General features: G+C 43.7%; 1 protein-coding gene across 1 annotated transcript in view; it reads left to right on the top strand.

The window, feature by feature from the left end:
* CUX1 (cut like homeobox 1) overlaps positions 1–23,329 on the top strand; it is a 281,408-nt gene that overhangs the window by 69,474 nt on the left and 188,605 nt on the right. The window contains 1 exon segment of the mRNA XM_023753423.1: positions 20,021–20,068. Coding sequence (XP_023609191.1) covers positions 20,021–20,068 — 48 coding nt within the window.

The raw sequence follows: 23,329 nt of genomic DNA, 5'->3' as shown, positions 1-23,329 counted from the left end.
AACCCAGGTAGAATGGATTTTTGTGGGGTTTTCTTTCCGGGGAAAATAAGGTTTACAGTGAATGAGTTTGAGTGTTCATCTTTAGGAACTGATTTGATCTAGAACGAGATCCCTGTGGAAGGAGTGAAAATTGCTCGATGCATCAGATTAAGCACCATTGCAGCTACCACGGCAAGAAAGCATGCATGTTGGAGGCACAGGAGCAATGAGAAGTGGCCCCAGCCCTGCCAATGTAGACTAGGCTGCAGTGGAAAACCTTTGCTTTTCCAGATTTCCATGTGGAAAGTGTTTCTTGTTGATCTCATTGTTGTCATCATCCTCAGCACAGTGGCTCTCGGTTTCTTGGGTCGCTCTCTTTTCCTCTGCTGCTGACCTCTATGCAGGATCCTTAGTTGCTCCCTCAGTCTGAAATGTTTTAGGTCAAGTTGGTGTTAACCTCTGGCTTTTAATCTCTCTGAGATTATACTACTCACCAAGGCCTTTGGCATTTTCATAGGTCCTGTCCTGTTGTCCCTTTTAGTACCTGTAACTTTTCTATCCTGTGTCCACTTTCCATCTCCTGATACGTGGATGTCCCTCAAGGACTCTGTGCATAGGACCCTCCACTCCGCCCACCCATGATCCCAAACCCCCGGTCCCAGCGCCTCATTTCTCCAGATCGTGATTGCCTTTTGGAAAGTTGTGCTAGTTCCTAGTATTTTCCGAAGCAGGTTTCTCGTGGTCATCACTATTCCAGGTCTGTTCCCACCTTCTGCTCCTCATACCTGGCTGGACGGCCACTAGTCCCGTCATGCTGGCTTGAACCTCCACACTGACTTCATCTCTGCCATCTCTCTGTCTTCACATCACCGCCCTTGCCACATCCTGCTTGTCTTGGTTCTGGAGAACACCATGTTCCTTCTCCCTCTCCATTGCCGTTGCCCCAGTGCTGTTTTTACCACCTTTGCCTAGAATTTATTTCCCAATCAGTGGCCTCATCCTTATGCTTTCTCCCCTCTGGCTCTTCCTATAAACTACTCTCAGGTGAACCTTCCTAAAGCAAGCCCTGATCTGATTCTGCGTTACTTTGCCACAGGCAGTGGCTCTCCTTACCTCTTAGGCACGTGGTCGGCAAACTGCAGCTCGTGAGCCACATGCGGCTCTTTGGCCCCTTGAGTGTGGCTCTTCCTAAGCCTTAGGAGTACCCTAATTAAGTTAATAACAATGTACCTACCTATATAGTTTAAGTTTAAAAAATTTGGCTCTCAAAAGAAATTTCAATCGTACTATTGGTATTTGATTCTGCTGACTAATGAGTTTGCCGACCACTGTTTAGGCTGTGTGTGTGTCCTCCAAGTGACCCAGATGGCCCTTGGGGGCCTGGCTCAGCTGGCTTTGTCTCCCACACACCTCACCCCATGTAGGTTTTCTTTGAATGTACCTTTGGCTCACTTCTTTCTTCCCTTTGGTTATGCCATTGCCTTTGTCTAGAAAGCAACCTCACATGCGCCCACCTCCTCACATGCTTCCTTGATCCAACAAGAAAGGCCTTCTCTCATTTGAATATCCATCATATTTTACCTGTGCCTTTCTTTCATCCCACCCTTTGTCATTATTTGCATGCACCTCTGTTCAAGGTTTTTGTTTTGTTTTTTTGTTGTTAATCCTCACCAGAGGATATTTTTTCCAGTAATTTTAAGAGAGGGGGAAAGAGTAGAGAAAGAGAGAGATATGAGAGAGACCCATTGATTGGTTGCCTCCCACATGCACTGGGGATTGAACCTGCAACCCGGGGACATGCCCTTGGCCGGGAATTGAACACACAACCCTCCGGTCCCTGGGCTGATGCTCTAACCATTGAGTGCACTGGCCAGGGCTCTGTACAAGGTTTGAAGTGAATGAGCAGGCTCCACACACTCACTTTTATGGTTGAAGTGACCATCTCAGTCACCATTTGCCAGGAGCCTGAATGCCGATTCTCACTCTGTCCTGCTCTGCTGTGGACATGCATGTCTGGGTCAAGGTTCCTTTCCTTACCTTGAGCAGGATAAGACATGTGTAGGAACGTAACAATACCAAATTGCACATTTAAGGTGAACAAAAAAGTGTTTTCAAGCACAGAGACACAGGTATAGTTATGTGAAACCATGACTTTGTGTGATTTCAAGGCAGGCCCTTTCTCAGGATTTTTCTGTTTTTTTCTGGTGAACACAGGTTCATGTGTAGTACATCAGAAATATACTGAGTTCTTGATCAGGCTTGCCAGAAGTGAGCTCGGGGTTCCAGGTGTTCCGGAAAGGGAACAGGCACAGGGAATCCTTGACCACACGTACTCTGGCAGGTCCCTGTGAGTCACCTGATTGTAGCATCCGAAGACGTGGCCCACCACCTGTGGCAGTTTCAGATGAAATATAGCTTAGGAGACAGCATATTGTAGTAGCTTTGGTGTGAGCGAGCCCCTGAGTTTGCATCATAGCCAGATAATCTTAGGTGAAACACTGCCTCGCCCAGCCCCAGATTTTCTATTTACAGAGTAAGGACACACACCTGAGGGGCTGTTCTGACACACACATGAGACAGCATAGTATAGCACCTGCCGTGATGCAGGGCACATGAATGATGCCCTTAGACTTCCTCTTGGGATGGGGCCAGGTGTCACCCATCACCCTAAAGTACCTACTACAGGAAGGCCTGTGGGGGCAGCAGAGCAGCTCAGTATTGAGAAAGCTGAGGAAATGGCTCAGTCCAGACCAGGGAGCCAAGTCTCTCTCCACAGGTGAAGCAATTGAAGTATTAGGGCCCAGGTCAGATCTCAAACCCAGCCTTTTGCCCTTTGCCCTTCTCCCTCCACCCCTTCTCTCTTACCACAGGGTCTTTCTGCTTCTCTACACCAGGGGAGTGGGATAGTTTGGCCTTAGCCAGCCTTCTTGAACTTCTTTATCTCTAATATATGTTTCTATAAATTTAAACTTTCTCAGTTGGGTAAAAGCTTTGGAATCACTAAGATTCCTTTTGTATTGCACAATGTTCTTGCCATTTAAAAGATTAGCAGGCATAATTTTAGTGAGCCTTCATGAATGGCATGCTTCACTGAGCTTAATCTCTCTTTGCTACATGTTAAAACACATAAAGAGCATCTCTAGCACACGTGGGGAGCTTGATGAAAGGTCACCCTCTGACCTCTCAGAACAGCAGACGTCTTAAGAAGAAAAAACACAGTGAGCAGCTTCCCTTGCTGTCGTTGATAGATTCCCTGATATAAAAATGCCAGGTGCCCACAGGTTGGGCATAGGAAGTCATACCCATGTCATTTGGGAGACGAGGGGCAGGCACTGAGTTTAGGATAACAATGGAGGAAACCAGTGACATTAATTGACCTTCCCTGGCTGCAAATTAGCAGGCAGAGCTCACCCTTGAAAAATTCTGTTTGGGAAAAGCCCTTTCTGTCAAGACATGAGTTTGGCAGCCTTAGGGACAGAGAAGGGAAGAGCTTGAGAGGGCTTATTGAGAGCTGCTGCTGCCGGACATTGAGAGCCTGGAGCAAACAGGGCCCAGGAAGAAATAACAGCTCTGCTGTCAATCAGATTAGATACCTGAATGCCTACCTGTAACAAAGGAGCACTTTGCAGACTACATAGGTAAAAGGCAGAGCTTTAGGGGCTCTGAGTAGTGCATATATAGATGGATATAATGTCATGGTCATCGTCGTCACTGTCACGGTAACAGTTACAGTAAGGACCTACTGTGTTGATTCATTCCAAAATATTTACTGGATGCTTACTATGTGCCAGGTATTGTTCTTATAAGGCTAGTAACATTATCCCTAACTAACAGCGGAGTAAACTGAGGTTCAGAAAGGTGAACGTTTAAAAAAGCAGCCTAATGCACACAGAACGAGGATTTCAACTTAGGTCAATTTGAATTTTTTATAAGAATGATTTTGCAGGTGTGCTTACATGAGAAAGGGAGATTTAAGCGACTGAACCATACACAGCATTTTTTGAATCAAATCTATATTCAGGTAATATGTGTGTGCTGGGCGTCAGTTATAAGGCCCCACACGGGGTAGCGTATAGTCTGGAAGCGGAGGAAGGACACCAGTAGAGATGGAGCTGTTTCTTGTCCTGTGTCTGTGTGTCTGCCTATGTGCATGCACATTTACATGATAAAAAGTATCTGGAATTCTAAGGCTATTGTGTCTTCTGTGAGGGTCCCTCACAGGAAATGTAGATCTTTTTTCATTTGTAGGGGATATGGTTAGAGCATTTTCCCCACATTGCTGTGATTGGATCACCTTTCTTAGTGGCTTAGGAGGAAATTTGAATATCAGTAACTGGTACACTAAGGATTACTCTTTGTCTTGCCTGTTTCCTGGGATCCATTAATACTGGCCCAGGGCTTCAACTCTTTGCTAATTTAGGTTCATTTTCCAAAGCATGACAAACCTGTGGCCAACTGAGCAGGATTTTACAGCTTCTAAAGTAGAGCTTTTGGGATATAGTGCTAGGGTCAGAGGTGATCAGAACTGGGTAGAGCCTGTTTTACAAATGGGGAAACAAGCCGGGGGCTGGGGGGCAAAGCCACCTGCTGATAGCACACAGTGATAGGGTGATGACACACATTTATCAGATAAGCCAGGGCATTTGGAGAGTGAACGGGATGTAATAATAATTATGTTGGGACGACAGGTGTGGTACTCCTACAGCGTAAAGACAGGTTCCTGGTTCCTTTTCCTTTTTTGGAGGGGAAGAAGGAGCCAATAACAGCTCTATTAAGATATAATTCACTTACCATACTGTTTGCCCATTTACAGTGTACAATTAAATGGTTTTTAGTAAATTCACAGAATGACCATAATCAATTTTAGAACATTTTCATTACCATCCCCCCCAAAGAAACCCTGTACACTTTAGCAATCATTGTCCCACTTTTCTCCTACCTCCCTGGTCCTGGGCAGCCATGAGTCTACTTTTTATAGAGCTTCGCCTATTTGGGGCATTTTATATATAGATGGAATCCTACAATATGTGGTCTTTTGTGACTGGCTTCTTCGACTTAGCATAATGCTTTCTAGGGTCATCCATATTGAACGTATATCAGTACGTTAGTCCTTTTTATAGATGAGTCATAGTTCATTCTATGGATATACTACATTTTGTTTGTCCATTTATCACTTGATGGACATTTGAGTTGTTTCTACTTTTTGGCTAGTACGAAAAATGCTGCTATAAACATACTTGTACAAGTTTTATGTAAACAAACAAACAAAAAAGTATCTGGAAGAGTCTCAGGTGAAGTGCTGATGGAGATCAGAGGGAGTCCTGTGTGCACACCAGTGACTTATTGACTGCTCCAAGCGATGCCAGTCAGAGGCTTTCCATTTACATCGCCCAGCTCAAAGCATGTATTATAATTTAATTTATTGAACTTTATTTCTACAACCCCTCAACAGAATATTTTGTTTGGAAGAAGCCCTCTCTGGATATATTGTTTTATAGTATATCCATGCTGCCGTCTATTTTCATAGCATTCCTACCAAGTAGTGGGAATCAGATAAGAGCCTCATGTTACAAAATCATAAGAGGGCAATGCGTCAAAGCACTGCCCAGCCCTGGACTTGACACGCAGGGAACATTTGGAGAAGTCGTATTGGAATCAGTGATTCTCTGACTGGCAGAAGCCACTCATTCCCCTAAACTCTTTCCCCACGACCACCAAGAAGTGCCTTTCTGGGGTGGTTTGCCAGGCTCCTAGGGTGGTGATAGTGTTTGGGAGACGGTCTCTTCTGCCTTTTGTGAGCTCCCTCTGAGTAAGTTGTGATGACCTTATGGAGCTGGTACACAACCAGGGCAGGAGACTAAGTTTGCTCCCTCATTCAAGGGGAGAGTTTTTAGTATTTTATCTAGACCAGTGGTCGGCAAACTCATTAATCAACAGAGCCAAATACCAACAGTACAACGATTGAAATTTCTTTTGAGAGCCAAATTTTTTAAACTTAAACTATATAGGTAGGTACATTGTTATTAACTTAATTAAGGTACTCCTAAGGCTTAGGAGGAGCCACACTCAAGGGGCCAAAGAGCCGCATGTGGCTCGCGAGCCGCAGTTTGCCGACCACGGACCTAGACCCTTGAATTTAAAATACACACTTTGTTACAGATAATTTTGGGCTACAGAAAGGACTCTTTTAAAGAGTATTCCAAAATAACTTCATCAAATGAAGTTGTAAGTATAGGTTGCCATGTTGTTGATACCGCATTAGTTTTTATAAATGGGGCTTCCAGTGGTCCCAGTCCCAGGGTACACGAACATTCCCAGCAGATGGACGCAATTATGTGTCATAGGCTACTGTGCACATCTGCAGGTGAATCCTCTCAGCCTCGGGTTGGACAGCTGGATGTTTGAACCCCAGGCTCTAAAGCCAGTTTTCCCCCACATATCTTTTGTGGGCCTTCAGCATCTTTGAAAGGTTATATCTGCAGACTTTGCACTTCCCACAAGGGAAGTATGAAAGTAAAAAGAGCAGACAGACTGATAGCTGTACTTTACTTTGCAGCCTCTTTGGCTGGACTCTCTGAAGGTTTTGTCTGGGGTCATGAAGAGGCCAGCTCCTGGCTGCCTTCAGCAGCATGCAGACCCCGCTGCCTGAGAGGACTGCCTAGCTCAGTGATGGCGAACCTATGACACGCGTGTCAGAGGTGACACGCGAACTCATTTTTTTGGTTGATTTTTCTTTGTTAAATGGCATTTAAATATATAAAATAAATATCAAAAATATAAGTCTTTGTTTTACTATGGTTGCAAATATGAAAAAATTTCTATATGTGACACGGCACCAGAGTTAAGTTAGGGTTTTTCAAAATGCTGACACGCCGAGCTCAAAAGGTTCGCCATCACTGACCTAGCTCATGCATTCCTGTGGCAGCTACAGCAGCCTCACTGTCCCTTCCACAGCCTTCCCTGCACTGGGGCCTTGTTTCCTCTCCATGCTCACCTCCATTTTTTCAATCAAAGCCCCACTAAACCCTTCATCCCAGCCCCAAACAAAGCCATCTCTCTGAAACAAAGCACTCTGTCCCCCTCCCCATGTGTCCTGCTCCCACTCTGTTCTCGGGAGTGGGGCAGACCTGGGGCCATTCATCCTCACATCTTCTAAACTTGACTTTTAGCACATAGTTACTGAGTGAGTGAGTGAGTGAGTGAGTGAATGCAGTAAGCATTCTCCAGGGAATTCTTAAACTGTCTTAGCCAGTCATGAACTTTCCCTGCAGTCAGCTTTAAGAAGCCTGAAATCTTTTTGGTATTTATCTCTTTAAAGAATATATTTTTTAAAAATAGCACCAACCACTGTTGTTGTTTTTTTAGCTGATATCCTATATGTGTGATAAGAAACATGATTCCTGGCCTGGCCAGCTTGGCTCAGTGGTTGAGTGTTGGTTGACCTATGAACCAGGAGGTTATTGTTCAAATCCCGGTTGGGGCACATGCCCGGGTTTCGGGCTCAGTCCCTGGTGTGGGGCAGCCAATCGGTGGTTCTCTCTCATCATTGATGTTTCTGTCTCTCTCTCCCTCTCCCTTCCTCTCTGAAATCAATAAAAAATATATTTTTTAAAAAGACAGAAACATGATTCCTTGGGCAAAGAAACTTGCTTAGTTTAAACTGTTGTTGCTCAGGTAAGCTATAGGAAGAACCTAAATAAATAGGTCCTCTGACCTTCCTCAAATACTTACCAATGTAAAACATGCTGTCCTCATACAAAAAGAAAACCAAAACAGGACACCCCAGCCTGGGGTTATGAATGTCAGCACTGTTGTTGGGTGTATTCTCTATGGGGCTGAGTCATAGGTTAAAAGAAATTTTTTAAGAAAAGCAACAAGGTAAGAAAAACACTAAAGCTCAAGTTAAGATGATTGGAGATAAATAGATCTATATTATTTTCCATATATGGTAAGAAAAGTCTGTGCAAACGCCTCGACATTTATGGACTTCTCTATGATTCATTTAGCAGGACCAGCAGCTCAGGCCAAGAGATATAGAATTTGTTAAACTGTATCTCTTTCCTGAATTGTTTCACTACAAAGAAGCTATGCTGTGTATTCAAAAGAAAATTCCAGGACTGCGCAAAAGTTAGTATTTGGTAAACAGCCTGAGAAATATTATTAGAGAAATTCCAAAAGTATTTTAAAGCCATTTGTTTACCAAAAACACAGAATAATTCTCCCAGCATTAGTTTTCTACAGACCCACGTTCACATACCCAGTGTAATTTCGAGAGGTCTGTGCTTTTTTAACGGAGTTGCTCACATACACACTCTTGTCGCTTTAGTCTGTGACGGAGTTAAGTGTAATTCGTTGTAATTCAAGGTTCCATTTCCAGGGACAGGATTAAAAATGAACACTCAGCCCTCTGCTTCCCCAAGTCCAGTGTTTCCAAGCTGTGATGGGCTCTTGCCATCCAGGTCCTGGCACTCACAGGCAGCAGGCCCAGAAGAGACCGGTGTCCATGGGCTTCACAGTGGGTTGCTGTAATAGGTGCCTTTAGGAGTTTCACTTACGGCATCCCAAAGGGAAACAGTACACGCTTCACGCCCACCACAAAGCCACCCTTCCCTACCTAGGATTTCCCATGAAATGTGGTGCTAGTTTTGAAATGGCACGCATGCTTTGAACTGCGAAGTTGGGTATACTCATCAATACTAAGGCTTCTTTGCAGACATACTTCTTGAGCAGTGCAGACTAACAAGAGTGAAAAGTCAATGAATGAAGCATCTTTTCGATCTGAAGGCCACAGCATAACCAGCATGAGTAACTCACTTTTTCTGCCCATACTTGTGGGGTATCATGAACCTCATCCTTGACCTCGAGGATCTCCTGGGACCTGCTGGATGAGACTGGATAAAGCTAAGGAGGTGGTTCCTAGAGGACTTCCTTTGGTGCGATGGGGTTGGGTGCCCTTCCCAGCAGCGTGCTAGTCTGATGTCTGGGATGTCTGGGATGCTAAAGTGGATGAGGACCAGGAAGCCTTTCTTTGGCCTGGAAGCTTTTATTTCTTCTGAATTGCTAGGTTGAGGTAATCCACTGGGAAGCCTCTGAGCGTCTTTAAACATAGAATCTGATTCCAAAGGTTTAGATTCTCTAGTAGCCCAGTGAGTCACATGTTTCTTAGACTTGGTTTCCAACTGTATGATATAAATAATTCCATTTAGGAATTAAGAAATTATGGTCTACCTTTCATATTCCAATGGTTCTATAGTATTTTCCAAAAGAGAAAATGTGTGTAAAAATCCTAAGGTCCCTGTTTGGATCCCACGTCTGTAGGGTCTTCTGGTGGCTCAGGGGTCACAGGTCCTTTGTTCTGCTAGTAAAGTTAGGACCCTGCCAATAAGGATTGGCCTCTGTTTCCATTTGTGCATTTGATGAATGAGTGTCTAAGAAAGCACTTACAGCGTGCTCTGCGTCTACAAGTAGATTTTCCTATTGTTTATTAATTATTCCTCTCAGCATCTCTGCAAAGCGAGTAAATATTAATAAACAATTTGTGCTGATTATTTAGCTAAGCTGAAGGTATGTCTTTTCCACACTGCTTAATTTTAGGTAAGCTAGTTGCACACAAATGATAAATAAACTTGAGGTAAGGCCTCTGGGTCAGGAAACAAAGAAAACTGAGACCAAGACTGGGAAGGAACATGTTTGAGATCTGATTTTAATCTTCTCTATCTCCTTGGCAGAGTCTTTCCTTGTTTTGTGATTTGCCTGCCGAGCCCAACATCTCGTGTGGGATCTGTGTGTGGGCTGTCACTGCCCCTTTGGTGGTGGTTTGAGACGATAGTTTAATTCTCCCCAACATTGGCTAAGATCTGTGACTTTGTCCTCTGGTTATACAAAGTATGAATGTTTGTTATAGAAATTTGCATATAGCATAAAGAAGATCTAGATAGAAATGTTAGCATGTTGTCTTAGATCTTAATATTTTTTTGTTCATAAGTCAACAGTAAAGATTATGCTGTATATACTGTTTGCTGGCATGATTTCCCCCTCAACCTTAATATTTTATAAAAATGAAAAAATATAAAACAGATGATTGCCTAGTAGGTTTCCTGCTAACACGTATTGTACATATAAAATAATTTTTCTTTGGAGAAATAAGTATAGTTTAGCTATGCTTTCTAGGTACAGTATGTATTTTCTTTGTGGGCCGTACATAGACTCAAGTAATGCCTGGCTGCTTAGTTGGCCTTGGGGATGTCACCATGTCTGGAGATTCTGTCACCGAAAAGCTGCAGGAGGGTCACACAGTTGTTCTGTAAACCTTAAAAAGTCATCTTGCTTTTTAAAATGATCACTTGATCCCCATCCTTAGTTTTTAAAAGAATGTTCTTGATGTTAAAAGGATACAACCTACTTAAAGACAGAGAAATGAAAAATAAGTCATAATTCCATTCACCTACTATTTAACACTCTTGCCATTCTTGTCCAAGCACACAGGTGTGTTTATTCGTTTTTACAATGTGGGGGTCATACTCTAAACCCGTTTTGTAGTTTGTGGCTTCTTTTTTCCTCTTCCTTTTCCCTTTAACTTGCACCCATACTCCAGATCTGGGGTCAGGCACCTCTTTCTCAGGGGAGCCCTCCCTGCTGTCTGGGCCAGGTCTGCCTCATAAATGCTCTCCCAGCACCATATGTTTTCTCTTCATGGCTCTAACCACATGGAGTGTTCTTCTGTGGGTGGTGACTTGACTAATGTCTCTCACCCCACTAAAAGGGAGAGCCTGTAACAGTGCCTGGGGGTCTGTAATAGCTACCTAAAAAATATCCTATATAATAAAATCCTAATATGCTAGGTGTCTGGATGTCTGTTCAACCAATCAAAGCATAATATGCAAATGATATGCTAAGGCTGCTCAACCGCTCGCTAAGAGATTTATTGACCACCAGGGGGCAGACAGGCAGACAGTTGACCAGTCACTATAACTGGCACTGACCACCTGGGGGCAGACACTCCAACTGGTACGTTATCTTAATGCTGGGGTCTGGCCAATCGGGACTGAGAGAGATGGGCTGGACACACCCTGGAGCCCTCCTGTGGTCCCTCCCCACTGGCCAACCTCCTGCGTGCCTCCCCGGCCCCGATCGTGCACTGGTGGGGTCCCTCGGCCTAGCCTGCACCCTCTCGCACAATCCAGGACCCCTCGGGATGTCAGAGAGCCCGTTTCGGCCCGATGGCAGAACGACTGGTCTCTGTGACGCGCACTGACCACCAGGGGGAAGACGCTAAATGCAGGAGCTGCCCCCTGGTGGTCAGTGCACTCCCACAGGGAAGTGCTGCTCAGCCAGAAGCCGGGCTCACAGCTGGCCAGTGCAGCAGCAGTGGTGGGAGCCTCTCCCACCTCCACGGCAGCGCTAAGGATGTCCAACTGCCAGCTTAGGCCCATACCCCATGGGGAGCAGGCCTAAACCATCAGTCAGATATCCCCGGGGGCTCCCAGACTGTGAGAGGGTGCAGGCCAGGCTGAGGGTGCACGCTCTCCCCCACCCCCGCCCCCCGCCCCAGTGCATGAATTTTGTGCACTGGACCTCTAGTTTGTTAAATAAATGGCAATCATGTGCATTATTCCATGGTATTACCTATACTTTGAAAATAATCTTACTGACTACCTAATATGCCATTGTATCGCTTTACTAAATTTATTTAATTCAGTAAACAGTTATCCCCTACTGTTGATGTCTATATTATTTCTCATTTTTCTCTCTAATACAGTATTCTTATGCGTAAATTTCTGCCTACATCTCTGGTCATCCTTATGGGTAAACTCCTATAAGTAGAAGCTAAACTGGAGGACTGATCTGCAGTCTAATTTGAAATAGACTATTTGTCTGAATGTTAAGAGGGTCTAAGGTCTGGAGTGAATTGCACAGGTGTGTGGTGAAGTAGGAGTCACACTCTCTTGTTCCTTTCAGAAAGCCCCAGGGTAAGAAGGCAGCACGTGCCTCATCTAGCACATGAATGCCCTTTGCAGCAGTTCCATAAAGGGTCAACTTGCTGATGAGTCACTCATTCAGTTCACAAGTACTCACTAAGTGTCTACTCTGGACTGAGCACCATCAGTGACCCCTGGGAAGGCCCCTCAATAGCCTACCAGGAGTCCAGCTTTGGTTCATCGTTAGCACTAGGATGTAAGCCCCCTGAGGGCAGGGAACCGGAGACTAGCTCATTCACTGCATTTAGTAAATATGCAAATGATTATGTAATAAATTATATGTGTACTATGTCATTCCTTTGACAAACTCAAAACCTATGGGTGTGTAGAAAGAAATCGCAGCAGTATTTTCAAAGTTCTGAAATAAAACTAAAGGTTTAGACATAAGGATTTATTCAGAAAGTGACCTAGAAGAATATTTTGAAATGAGACCTAAAGCCAAGTCAGATATATTTAGAAAATTAGTCTAAGGAACCTGGGCTGCCTCCTTCCTGCCCTACCCTGAACCCACCAAGAGTCCTGCAGGAAGCCCTTGTGCCCACCAAGCAGGGGTGATGCCAGCCCAAGCTGTGAGAGCCCTCAGCCCACCATCTCCTTGAGGTTCTGGGGGAGGGCTCCCACGCCCACAGGAGGCTGCTAGCCATCCCAGCTGCTTCTGGGATACTGGCAGGTCATCAGTGGACAACTAACAGCCTTGACGTCCTGACACAATTGGGTGCCTTTCTCTGCTCCAAGATCAGAAACCTTTAGAGCTGCCATTTCTCTAACATTTTGGTCTCTTAAAAATTAAGACTCCAGAGAGCTTTTGTGTCTGTGTGTGTCTGTCAGTACTGACAGTTAGAAATTAAAACAGACTTTTTAAAGCGTAAGAATACTTCAGGCATATAATGGTATCATCACGTGTCACATGGCACCTGAAAAATGTCACTGTACACCTGTGAGAGAATGAGAGTGGAAAAAACAAATAAGCAAAACCAGTTTTGACCTTGTGGACCCGTGGAGGGTCTGAGGGAGCCAGGAGTCCCCAGACCTTACTCTGAGGTCCTCTCCCATACTGCTAAACCACTGTCACATGCTACTAGATCTTTCTTCACTCCAGGGCCTCTGTCCTGAGCACCATCCTCAGTCTTCATCGCCCTAGGTCCAAGCTCCAGCATTATCAATCTGGTAAACCTGCCACTTTTCATCATCAAGGGAGTCTTTCTAAAGATCACTACCACTTGCTCTTGCCCAGGAACCCAGGGGTCCTCCTCTCTGCATTTGAGTGCCCGGAGGCTGGCCCTCCCCGCTCACCGCCAGGAACCCCCTTCCCAGGCCTTGCACACACCCCTTTGCTCCCACCTTCTTCCAGCTGCACAAACCCAGGCCTTCCCATTACACTGTTTTATTAGACACAGTGCTAAAGGCACATCCATCAGTTTTAGAGACTTTCTGCCAAGAAACAGAACATGTTTTAAATGGAGCAAAGAAATTTAAATGGGAAGAAATTATAGCATGAGTGAGTTTATCCCTTTCAAGATAATCTTATTTAATAACCAAAAAAACTCACAAAGATGTGCATTTTATCCAGCTACAAAGGCAGCATGGCAGGTTATATATTGTGGTAATTATATGTTTGGGGTTTCATTCCTTCTTTAAACTAGATTTCTATTATTTCAGAAAATCAACCGTTGTAGAAAAAGACTATTCATTTATTTCATTGCTGGGTGGCCCATACACTGTAAAAATAGGTCAAGAACAGTAATCTAAATTGACTGCTGATAAATAATTAAAGCTAATGGAATTTTCTCAAATCTGTGAACTAAAGTCTTTTGAGAAATTGCCAGGACATACTTACTGTCCGCTGTTGTATGTAGAAAGATATTTTTTATTTAATGCTTCAGTTTAAAGTTTCTCTTTTTTGTCACAAAGACTGGAAGGTGTATGTGCTCGTATATAAAAGTGTGGTGCTCCATTGATAGCTGTATGTTTCATCCTCAGATGAGATGGGAAGCAGAGGTTTCAGGCCCTGGAACAAAGAGAAACTTCACTTTTCACTCAACTGTATTTTTAAGTTGAGCTCTATACTCTGTGTATCATATAATGTATCTTGTGACTTGTTTTTAAAAACTCCATACCTGGTCTGTGCTCTTGTGTGCACGATAAGGGAGAATTCTAGCTCTCTTAAATGACATCCAGGGAAATAAGAACCAAGAACAATCTTTCTTTTATAGATAATTATGATTATCGCATTGGTGCCACTAGGACCTTATTCCACTTGACAAAATAGACTTATTTTTTAGAAGAGATGGCTTATCAGTAAGAAAACAAATTGTTATATTGCATACAGTCAATAAGACTAGCCCTAGATACTGTGCACTGTGTAGGTTTTTCTTTAATAATAAGGATAACTCAGCCATCATCAGGATATTTTAGTATTCTAAAGACCTTAGAAAAATCACTAGCTAGATGCTTTTGAACAATTTGTCTTCAGTATTTTGGCTTTAAGTCGTAGAAAAGAGATCACTTTCTCATTTCCGTTTGATTAAATATCTTGGTTGAAAAAAATCACTAATTTACTATTACTTTTTAGGAAAGTCATTTTTTAAAACTGCACTACTTATAGCTAATCAAATGTTGTATTTATTATGTTTAAATAAATTTATAAATGATGACTTTTTCTGAAATTAAACTTGTTTGCATTTTTCTTTAAGAAAATGCTCTATATAGCCCTAGCCGGTTTGGCTCAGTGGATAGAGTGTCAGCCTGCGGACCGAAGGGTCCCGGTTCGATTCTGGTCAAGGGCATGTTACCTTGGTTGAAAGCTCCTCCCCAGCCCGGGCCCTGGTCAGGGCACAGTCAGGAGGCAACCAGTCGATGTGTTTGTGACTTGTTTTTAAAAACTCCATACCTGGTCTGTGCTCTTGTGTACACGATAAAGAAGAATTCTAGCTCTCTTAAATGATATCCAGGGAAATAAGAACCAAGAATAGTCTTTCTCTCTGTTTTTCCCTCTCTCTTCCACTCTCTCTGAAAATCAATGGAAAAATATCCTCGGATGACGATTTTAAAAGAAAGAAAGAAAGAAAATACTCTATATAGAAATTTCTTTAAAAAGAAATTATTCCTTTCAGATTGTCCCTATCTAGCATCAATATAATCTGGAATCTGAGTATTTGTATTTTGTTTGTTTTTTTAAATATCCTCACCTGAGGATATTTTTTCCATTGCTTTTTAGAGAGAGAGAGAGAGGGAGGGGGAGAGAGAGAAAAAATTCAATGAGAGACACATCAACTGGTTGCCTCCTGTACACATTCCAACCCACTGAGGGCGGGGAGCAAACCTGAACCCAGGTATACGCTCTTGAATGGGAATTGAACCCATGACCCTTCAGTTGCCTGACAATGCTCTAACCGTAGAGCCACACCAGCCAGGGTTGTAGTTTGTATTTTTAAAGATCTTTAGAATTCTTTATTTGGGGCAGCTCAGATAGCTGGGTAGAGGTAGTGGATATTTTCAATGGCTCTTAGAATCCCCTGCCTTTCTTTTCTAGAACTTTGTTCCAATACGAATGCACAGTGCAAATCTTGAGAATAGAATCTTGGCATTAGAGACACTGATAAGGACTTAGAACAACTAACAGATTCTGTGTCTAGAGTAAGAGCGGGACTTGGAGTAGCCCAAGGAGCAAGGAGCCCGGGCAGGAGGGCTTTGCCTAGGATGTCACTGGAATGGGTGGAGTGGTGTTTGGTCCAGAGAGAAGACGGGTGGAGAGGAAGGTGCATGGAGAGATGAGCAGGGTTCTCAGATACTTAAGAAGGGCTGAAGGGAGAGCTGAACTCCACCTGCCAGGCATCGTCAGAGAGCAGGCCTGGGCCCAGGAGAGTAGAGGTTCAGCCATTCTCCGCTCCCGTGGGCAGATCCAGGTCACTGCTTTGTCAATCTCCCACTCAAGAAAAGAGAGTGAGAGTGGAATCACCTCCAATCTGCTCCCACTTTTTTTTCTCTCCCACTTTTTTAAAGTAAAATATTCACCAATGAAGAATAGCATCACTTGAGCCTGTGTCAAGATAGCTTTCCTCCAAATATCCGCATTTGCTGGTAGCACTGGTAGCCCAGTGTTTGAAAACTCCCGATCCGAGATGAGCTGCCTTCTATGTCAGGCCTTGGGAAGGCAAGCCATGTGACCAGGACACCACAGTGAGGTCTCCTACCTTGTGCAGGCGATTGGACCAGATGACCCTAGATTTCCAGGTTAACTTGATGAAGATGACAGTTAACTAGTTGGTAGGTTGTAATTTAAGAGAGCGAGTCCCTCACCCCAGTCTCATAATTCTTTCCTTGCCTGTTCTGCGTGACCCGTCAGCTGAAGGCTTTGTGTATCTCAGTGAAATATAGTGTCTTAAAAACATTTTCTATTTCAAACACGCACAAGATAGGGTGAGTACAATGAACCCCTGTCCCATTATCCATCTGTAACAAACATCAACCCATCGACACACTTATTTTGTCCTTATTTTTACCTATTACCCCTCCACATTACGTTATTTTGAAGCAAAAATCATATTTAATCCATAAATATTTTAGTACATATCTCTAAAAGACAAGGACCCTTTTTAAAATCAGCTGTCACTGCAGCTTAAAGATAAAAACAACCTTGGCCCTATTCTTTTAACTTTAATTAATTTTGTGGTGTGCCATTATCTATTATAACACATACAGTTTTACACATATTACCATCTTCAGTATGAATCTTAAAATCGATATCACAGCTTAATAAGTGGCATTTGTTTTCGAATGTAGCATAAGATAATGGCACATCTCACATTTGACAATATCAAATTTAATGAAAATGTATTACAAAATGGCTTTCTTTGAATATATAACCTAAAACATTTTCAAGTTACAATTTTCTTGCTTTGAGACCTGAGTAATGAGGGGACAACCTGGGGTCAGTAAGTTCATTTGGAGATCATTTTTTTTAACACTGAACCTCCTCGTCTGTAAACATTTCCTAGGGCTTTCAGTGCAAGCCAGTCTTTTGTCATTGCCTGGCCCCTATCAAGGGTTAAACCCCATCCGCACCCTTTCACCACCCAGACACAATGAAGGAAATGTGAACTAAGACAAGGGGAGAGCCTAGAGTACCTGGGCTGAGGCAGTTCTAAAATAGAAGCTGAAGGGGTGAAGCCACTGCCACCAATACCACGGGGCTGGGTCCCTAAGCTTCCTGTGACCACACTAGGGGTAGGGGTGTTGGCAGCCCTGTGAGAGTCACTGAGGGGAGCCTTTGAGAGGTGACCTAGTCCAGCCCCTGCACTGCCCCAGCCCTGCCCCTTGAAAAGGCCATGTTGTCCCCAAAGACAGAGGGCGAGGCACCACCAAGAGCTGCAGCCAGACAGCTGTACGTTCTTAACTGTAGGCGTTATCCCATAGAAGTGCATGTGAGCTACTGTGAAGCAAAAGTAAAACATCCTGAAAAATCAGGATTACAAAATATTTCAAAAATAGAGATCATTTTATAACTTCCAAGATGCATTTGTAATTCATAGCCTCCTTTTGTTTTTGTTTTTTTAATATTTTTTAAATTTTATTTCAGAGGAAGGGAGAGAGAGAGAGAGATAGAAACATCAATGATGTGAGAGAATCATTGATCGGCTGCCTCCTGCACACCCCCTACTGGGGATCGAGCCCGCAACCTGGACATGTTCCCTTGACCAGAATCAAACCTGGGACCCTTTAGTCTGCAGGCTGATGCTTATTCACTGAGCCAAACAGCTAGGGCCATAGCCTCCTTTTGTTTATGGGTAATGCCAAGGTTTTTTCCCCAGCATCTGTTTGTCCTTCCAAACCTAAACAGCCATGTCCTGGGTGCCACTCTTTCCTAGACACTACCACACCTCAGTGGCCACCAGCTCTGAATCCATGGTACGAGATTCTGTGATGCCTGGCCCTGGCATTGTGTGCGAGTGTGGAGTGGGAGAGGTGTCATGGGGTGTTGTGAGTACCACACCCCAAAGTGGGAACCAAGCCTTCCAGAGACCACCCAAGTGCCCCAATGGGCTGAAAGCCAAAGATTCATACCCTATGAGTCCAGGGACATATATTTTGGGACGTTTTCTGCTTGTGCCTCACAGGTGCAGCTGAGCATTGCATGGTGATTTTGTATTCTTCTGTTTTGCCTCCCCCCCTCCCCCCATTATTTGTTTATTGATTGATTTTAGAGAGGGAGAAGGGGGGGGGGGAGAGAGAGACAGACATTAGTTTGTTGTTCCACTTATTTATGCATTCATAGGTTGCTTCTTGTTTGTGTCCTGACTGGAGATCAAACCCACAACCTTGGTGTATCGGGATGATGATCTAACCCAGTGGTCGGCAAACTCATTAGTCAGCAGAGCCAAATATCAACAGTACAACGATTGAAAATTTTTTTGAAAGCCAAATTTTTTAAACTTAAACTATATAGATAGGTACATTGTTATTAACTTAATTAGGGTACTCCTAAGGCTTAGGAAGAGGCCACACTCAAGGGGCCAAAGAGCCGCATGTGGCTCGCGAGCCGCAGTTTGCCGACCACGGATCTAACCAACTGAGGTACCTGGCCAAGGCAAACTGTTTCGCTTTTAAATCAGAATGGTTTTCTCCCACAACCATCGTTACATAGAAAATTCCTCACTAGTATTTTTCTCTTCAGTTTTTTGATCTGTAAAGTGAGTTGTGAATCAGTGGTTTGGAGAATAATGAAAATTCATTTCACATAGAAGCATCTCTGTAAACATTGCTTATTATTTGCATTACATTCAAGGGGAAGGACGTTGAAATGCACTATTGTGACTTTACCAATAGACCTTGATATTAATAATCTCAAAGACATTGCTTCTGTGTGTTAAGATATTTGTTGCTTTTTGCTCAATAAATGGCACAGTATGAAGCAAATTTAAAATAGTGTTGGAAAACCTGTCACTGAATTAAGTGTGTAACCAAGTTATTAGGTTTTGTAATTTTGCGTTATATCCCTAATTGTAGTTTGTGCCAATATGGTTTTGATTGGCCTGGACCCTGCTTTCTTCAGTTTGAGGTTGCACATGGTGGCCGGGGTGGCAGCGCCCGCAGACGTGGTGCTGCCCAGACAGTAAAGGCCACTCCGTTCTAAAGGGCAGTGAATTGTGCATGTCCTCTCTGACTGGCAGTGGAGTGGCCCAGGGGTCAGAAGTGTCCTAGGTTCTAGCTCTTTAGTTTAGTACTAAACCATGTAATATTTGCAGATAGAAGAATCGGATAAGGAATTTCCCAAACTGCCAAAAATAAATTTGGGATGGGTAATTTTTTAGTTGGTGACTTGAAATACATACATAGCAGTTTGCGGGTGTGTGTGTGTGTGTGTGTGTGTGTGAATATTTCTCTTCAACTGTCTTCACATATATGTGTGTGTGCATACAGACACACATCTTGTTTTAAAGAGTTATTTTAGCAGGTCTGTCATGAGACATGAAAATGCCCAAAGAAATGACTTGTAAAATATATAGTGGATTGGTTATAGCAGGAACAGCAGAGGAGAGTTTATTTACGATCATTATGAGAGGTGTGGTTCTTCTGCCTTCCTAGATGCTATAATCGAAAGTACTTTTGTCATCTCCTATACTTCTCCAAGCTGCTGTTCTCGGGTGGCTGTTCCTTTGCCAGTTGGCAGGGATGAGCCTAGTAAGATAAGAGGCACTGTTTTGTGGGCTAAACTCCAGAGCACCTGGGTCTTATACCTGCACCCAGGCATCCCCCACTCATACTGTCCCTTCTCTTCCGTCCTCCAAAGTGGTTTCAAATGCCTTGGCCCCACTGCACATTTGAAATGAGGTGTGTTTAACCAGGATTTAGTAGAAACAAACTTAATGGTATTCTTAAGTTCATCGGCACCAGTTGGCATTATGTTGTATGAATCAAGGCACGAAGCAGGAGAGGGACAAGGATTGCTTAATATAATGATGACCATCACTGAATTCAAAGCTGTTTTTAGGGGGCCTTAACGAATGTTTCCCTTCTCTTTCCTTTTCAAATGGCTGTTTCCTGACCCATCCCTCTTGCTCCAGGATTTACGCAAGCAGGTAGCGCCACTGCTGAAGAGCTTCCAAGGGGAGGTAAGCGTTTATATTTATTTTATATCCTGAGCCACCCTTCATAGTTTATTGCACTTTCTTTTTATTTTCATTAAGTAAAAGCCATTAACAGAAAGTGCTTACCCAGCCAGAGCTCTCCCAGCTGCACCGACCCAATGTCGTGCTGGGTTTATGTTCCCAATGTGATGTTTCCACTGGGTGGACTGAGCTTGTTTGGACCACAGCCCCGTGAGAGCTGAAGTTCCTCAAGCTCACTGGGTCCCTAGCTGTCCGGGGCCGCAGCCATGAGGCCTCCTGTATGGAAGGGACGGAGCAGGGCATCCTGGTACTCTCACCTGCAGCCGTCAGGGGAAGAGGAATTTCATTTGATTGATCCTTGAAAAAAGACCAACAGGCAGAAGTCATGAGGAACAAGTTTGAGCTCAGTATAAGGAAATGTTTTCTAATCTTTGCTTCCAGAGAAGGACTGGGCAAGATGGTGGGCGGGCTGCCAGTCATCTGAAAGGTGTGCCCTGGCCACCATAGAGCAATATCCACAGAGAGGACAAGTGGTGGAGTTGGCCAACACTCCAGCTCCTACTCTACCCTTTGTGTAGAGACTTGGTGGATTTTAGAAAGCCAGACATTTTGTTATTGGTGTGGAGTTATTTACTCGGCCCTTAGCTTCTCCTGTTGGGCTGATGGAAGTAGTAATACTACTGAGGAAAGGCAGAGAGACTTCCGTAAAGTCCTCTAAAGAACCCGTAGTGGAGGATGTTGGGAATTCACAGAGAACAGGGAGAAGGAGCAGGATTCAGGGAGGTGAGATGGCAAGTTCAGGAGTGACGTGAGGCTGTAGGGTGCCTCCTGGGACACAGCGCTAAGGAGGCCGGAATCCTTGGCAAGTTCCTCAGCATGCGGGTGACAGCAGAGGCCGAGGGAACGAATGAGGTTAGGAAGGTGGCAGTGGGGTGCGAGAGAGGAAGTTCCAGGACAGTGAGGGACTCCTGTAGGAAGACGAAGCAGCAGTGACTGCTGGTCAGCACTGAAGATTTTAGACCAGTGATGGTGCCATTCTCTGTGCATAACTCCTGGCTGCTGGAAGCCCCTGAGCCTTGCTCTGTGAGGCGCGGGGGATGTCACCATCCAGGTCTGGGAAGGGCATGAAATGCCTTTCCCTCAGCAGTACATCTCCGAGCCCTCATTCTATGAGTAAAACTGTCACCTTACACCGACCCACATTTGATCTCATCTCTTTCTTTTACCTGTTCAGCAGCTTTCGTGAGGCCCACTGGCTTAGTGTTTCTCTACCTGAAATAGCTCCGTGTGCTGTTTTCATTTGCTTGTTTTTCTTTCTTTTTGAAAAAGTTCAAGTCTACATAAAAGTAGAAATATTAGTATAATGAATACATGTACACCCTTTACCCAGACTCACCACTTGTTAACATTTTGCCACATTTGCTCCCCACTCTGTTGTTCAACATTAGAAAGTAAGTTGCAGATAGCACAGCACTGTACCCTTAAACATACATGTGTATCTCCTAAAAGTAAGAATATTCCCTGACATTTCCACAATAACCCCAAGTATCCCACCTGGGGAAATTAATACTAATTCCATAATATTCAATATTCAGATCAAAATAAAATTTTCCCAGTTATCCCCGAATTGTGTCTTAAAACTGCCCTGCCCCACCCAGGTTTCAATCAGGTTCATGTATTGCATTTGGTATATATATATTTCTTTTTTATTCCATAACTATCCCTCCTATACCTACCTCCACCCAACCCCCCATAATCACCACACTGTTGTCCGTGTCCATGAGTGTTTCTCTCTCTCTCTCTCTCTCTCTCTCTCTAATATAGAATGCTCTCTCCACCACCTCTTACCTTTGTTATTATTTTTCATTCTAGATAGGGTAATGGGTTTGGTTCTAGATAGTAAATTTGAAATGCCTGAGAAACATCAAGGCTTCCTATTTGGCTATATTTTAAAGGCTATTTATAAAGTAAAGATTTTTATAGTACCATTAATATTTAGGAAGCCTTTGCTAATTAATATATATTTATATATGTAAAATCTGTGTTACTAGCACACTGATCGTAGTGGAAGGGACTAAATCCTGCTTGTTTCTGAAGAATGGACTTTTATGCAGAGGGCAGATGGGGACCACACGTGCAGGGTTGGTTTTCTGCTGAGCGAGGCCAGAAGGCAGCCTGTCTTGGTGCTTCGCTGGAGCAGGACCCGTTCAGCTTGCTTTTCTAAAATGCTGCCTTCTCTGATCAGAGGTTTGTTCTTGTACCCTTCATTAGTGTTTGCTGAGTGCAGTTTTATTTATTGGATATATTATTTGAGTCATCCCAAGGTGCTTGAGTTCCCCTTGGAAAAATGTATGGTATTAGAAAAAACATGTTCTTTGCCTCAGAATTCATATAGATTACTTCCCTATTTGAGATCCCCAAAAGAAAAAACAAAATAAAGCTTTCAGACAGCAGTAAATTCACACAAGACTTCAGTGTTCTTGCAAGAAACACATTTGTAGTGTGTTATAGAGTCAGGGGAAACATGAACCTCACTGGGCACCACTTTTAGGCCCCTCCGTGTTTTCTTGTTCTCAGGGTAAATCCAGGCACCTTCTTTCTGGTGGTTTATGAGACACACATGATGGTAACTGCTTGCCTTTCTAGACTTTTCTTACTAGGAAAGTCCATCACACAGCCAATCTGAATTTCTACCAGGCCCTCATGCGTCGTGGCCTCACCAGCCTCCAAGCCTTTGAATGGGCTGACCTCTTCCTGAGACTCCTTCCTCCTTTCACTTCTCCTGGCTCACTTCTGCTTGATGTCCCTTCCTCAAGAAAAGCCTTTTCTGAGCCTCAGTGATAGGCCAGGACCCCTGAACCGAGTGCTCCTATTGCACGCCACACTACTTGTGATGCGTTTGTCATCATTCCTGAGAGCTGCCTGTGACTTTGTCTCTGTTCCCCATGAGTCTGTAAATGTGTGACGGCAACCTCTGTGTCCTGTCTTGGCCATTTGTATTCCCAGCACCTGGCATAGCAACGGGAACTAAAGTATTTGGGCTCTCAGAAATAGTTACTGAATAAATGCTGGAACATGAGGTTCCTCAGGAGGCCGTTTTTAAAACATTTGCCTTTATCTTTTCTTCAGGTTATGTGCTGCTAATAAGGTGAAAGGGATCCCAGAATGTTTGCTTGGAAAATCCATTAGAAAAAACTAGTAAATAACTGTATTTGTTGTCCTTGATTAAAAAGCTTGGAATACTAGAGTCATAACAATTACTTA

Source organism: Myotis lucifugus, unplaced genomic scaffold (assembly GCF_000147115.1).
Source record: "Myotis lucifugus unplaced genomic scaffold, Myoluc2.0 scaffold_45, whole genome shotgun sequence".
Classification (NCBI taxonomy): domain Eukaryota; kingdom Metazoa; phylum Chordata; class Mammalia; order Chiroptera; family Vespertilionidae; genus Myotis; species Myotis lucifugus.
This window is presented reverse-complemented; position numbering and strand designations above follow the sequence as displayed.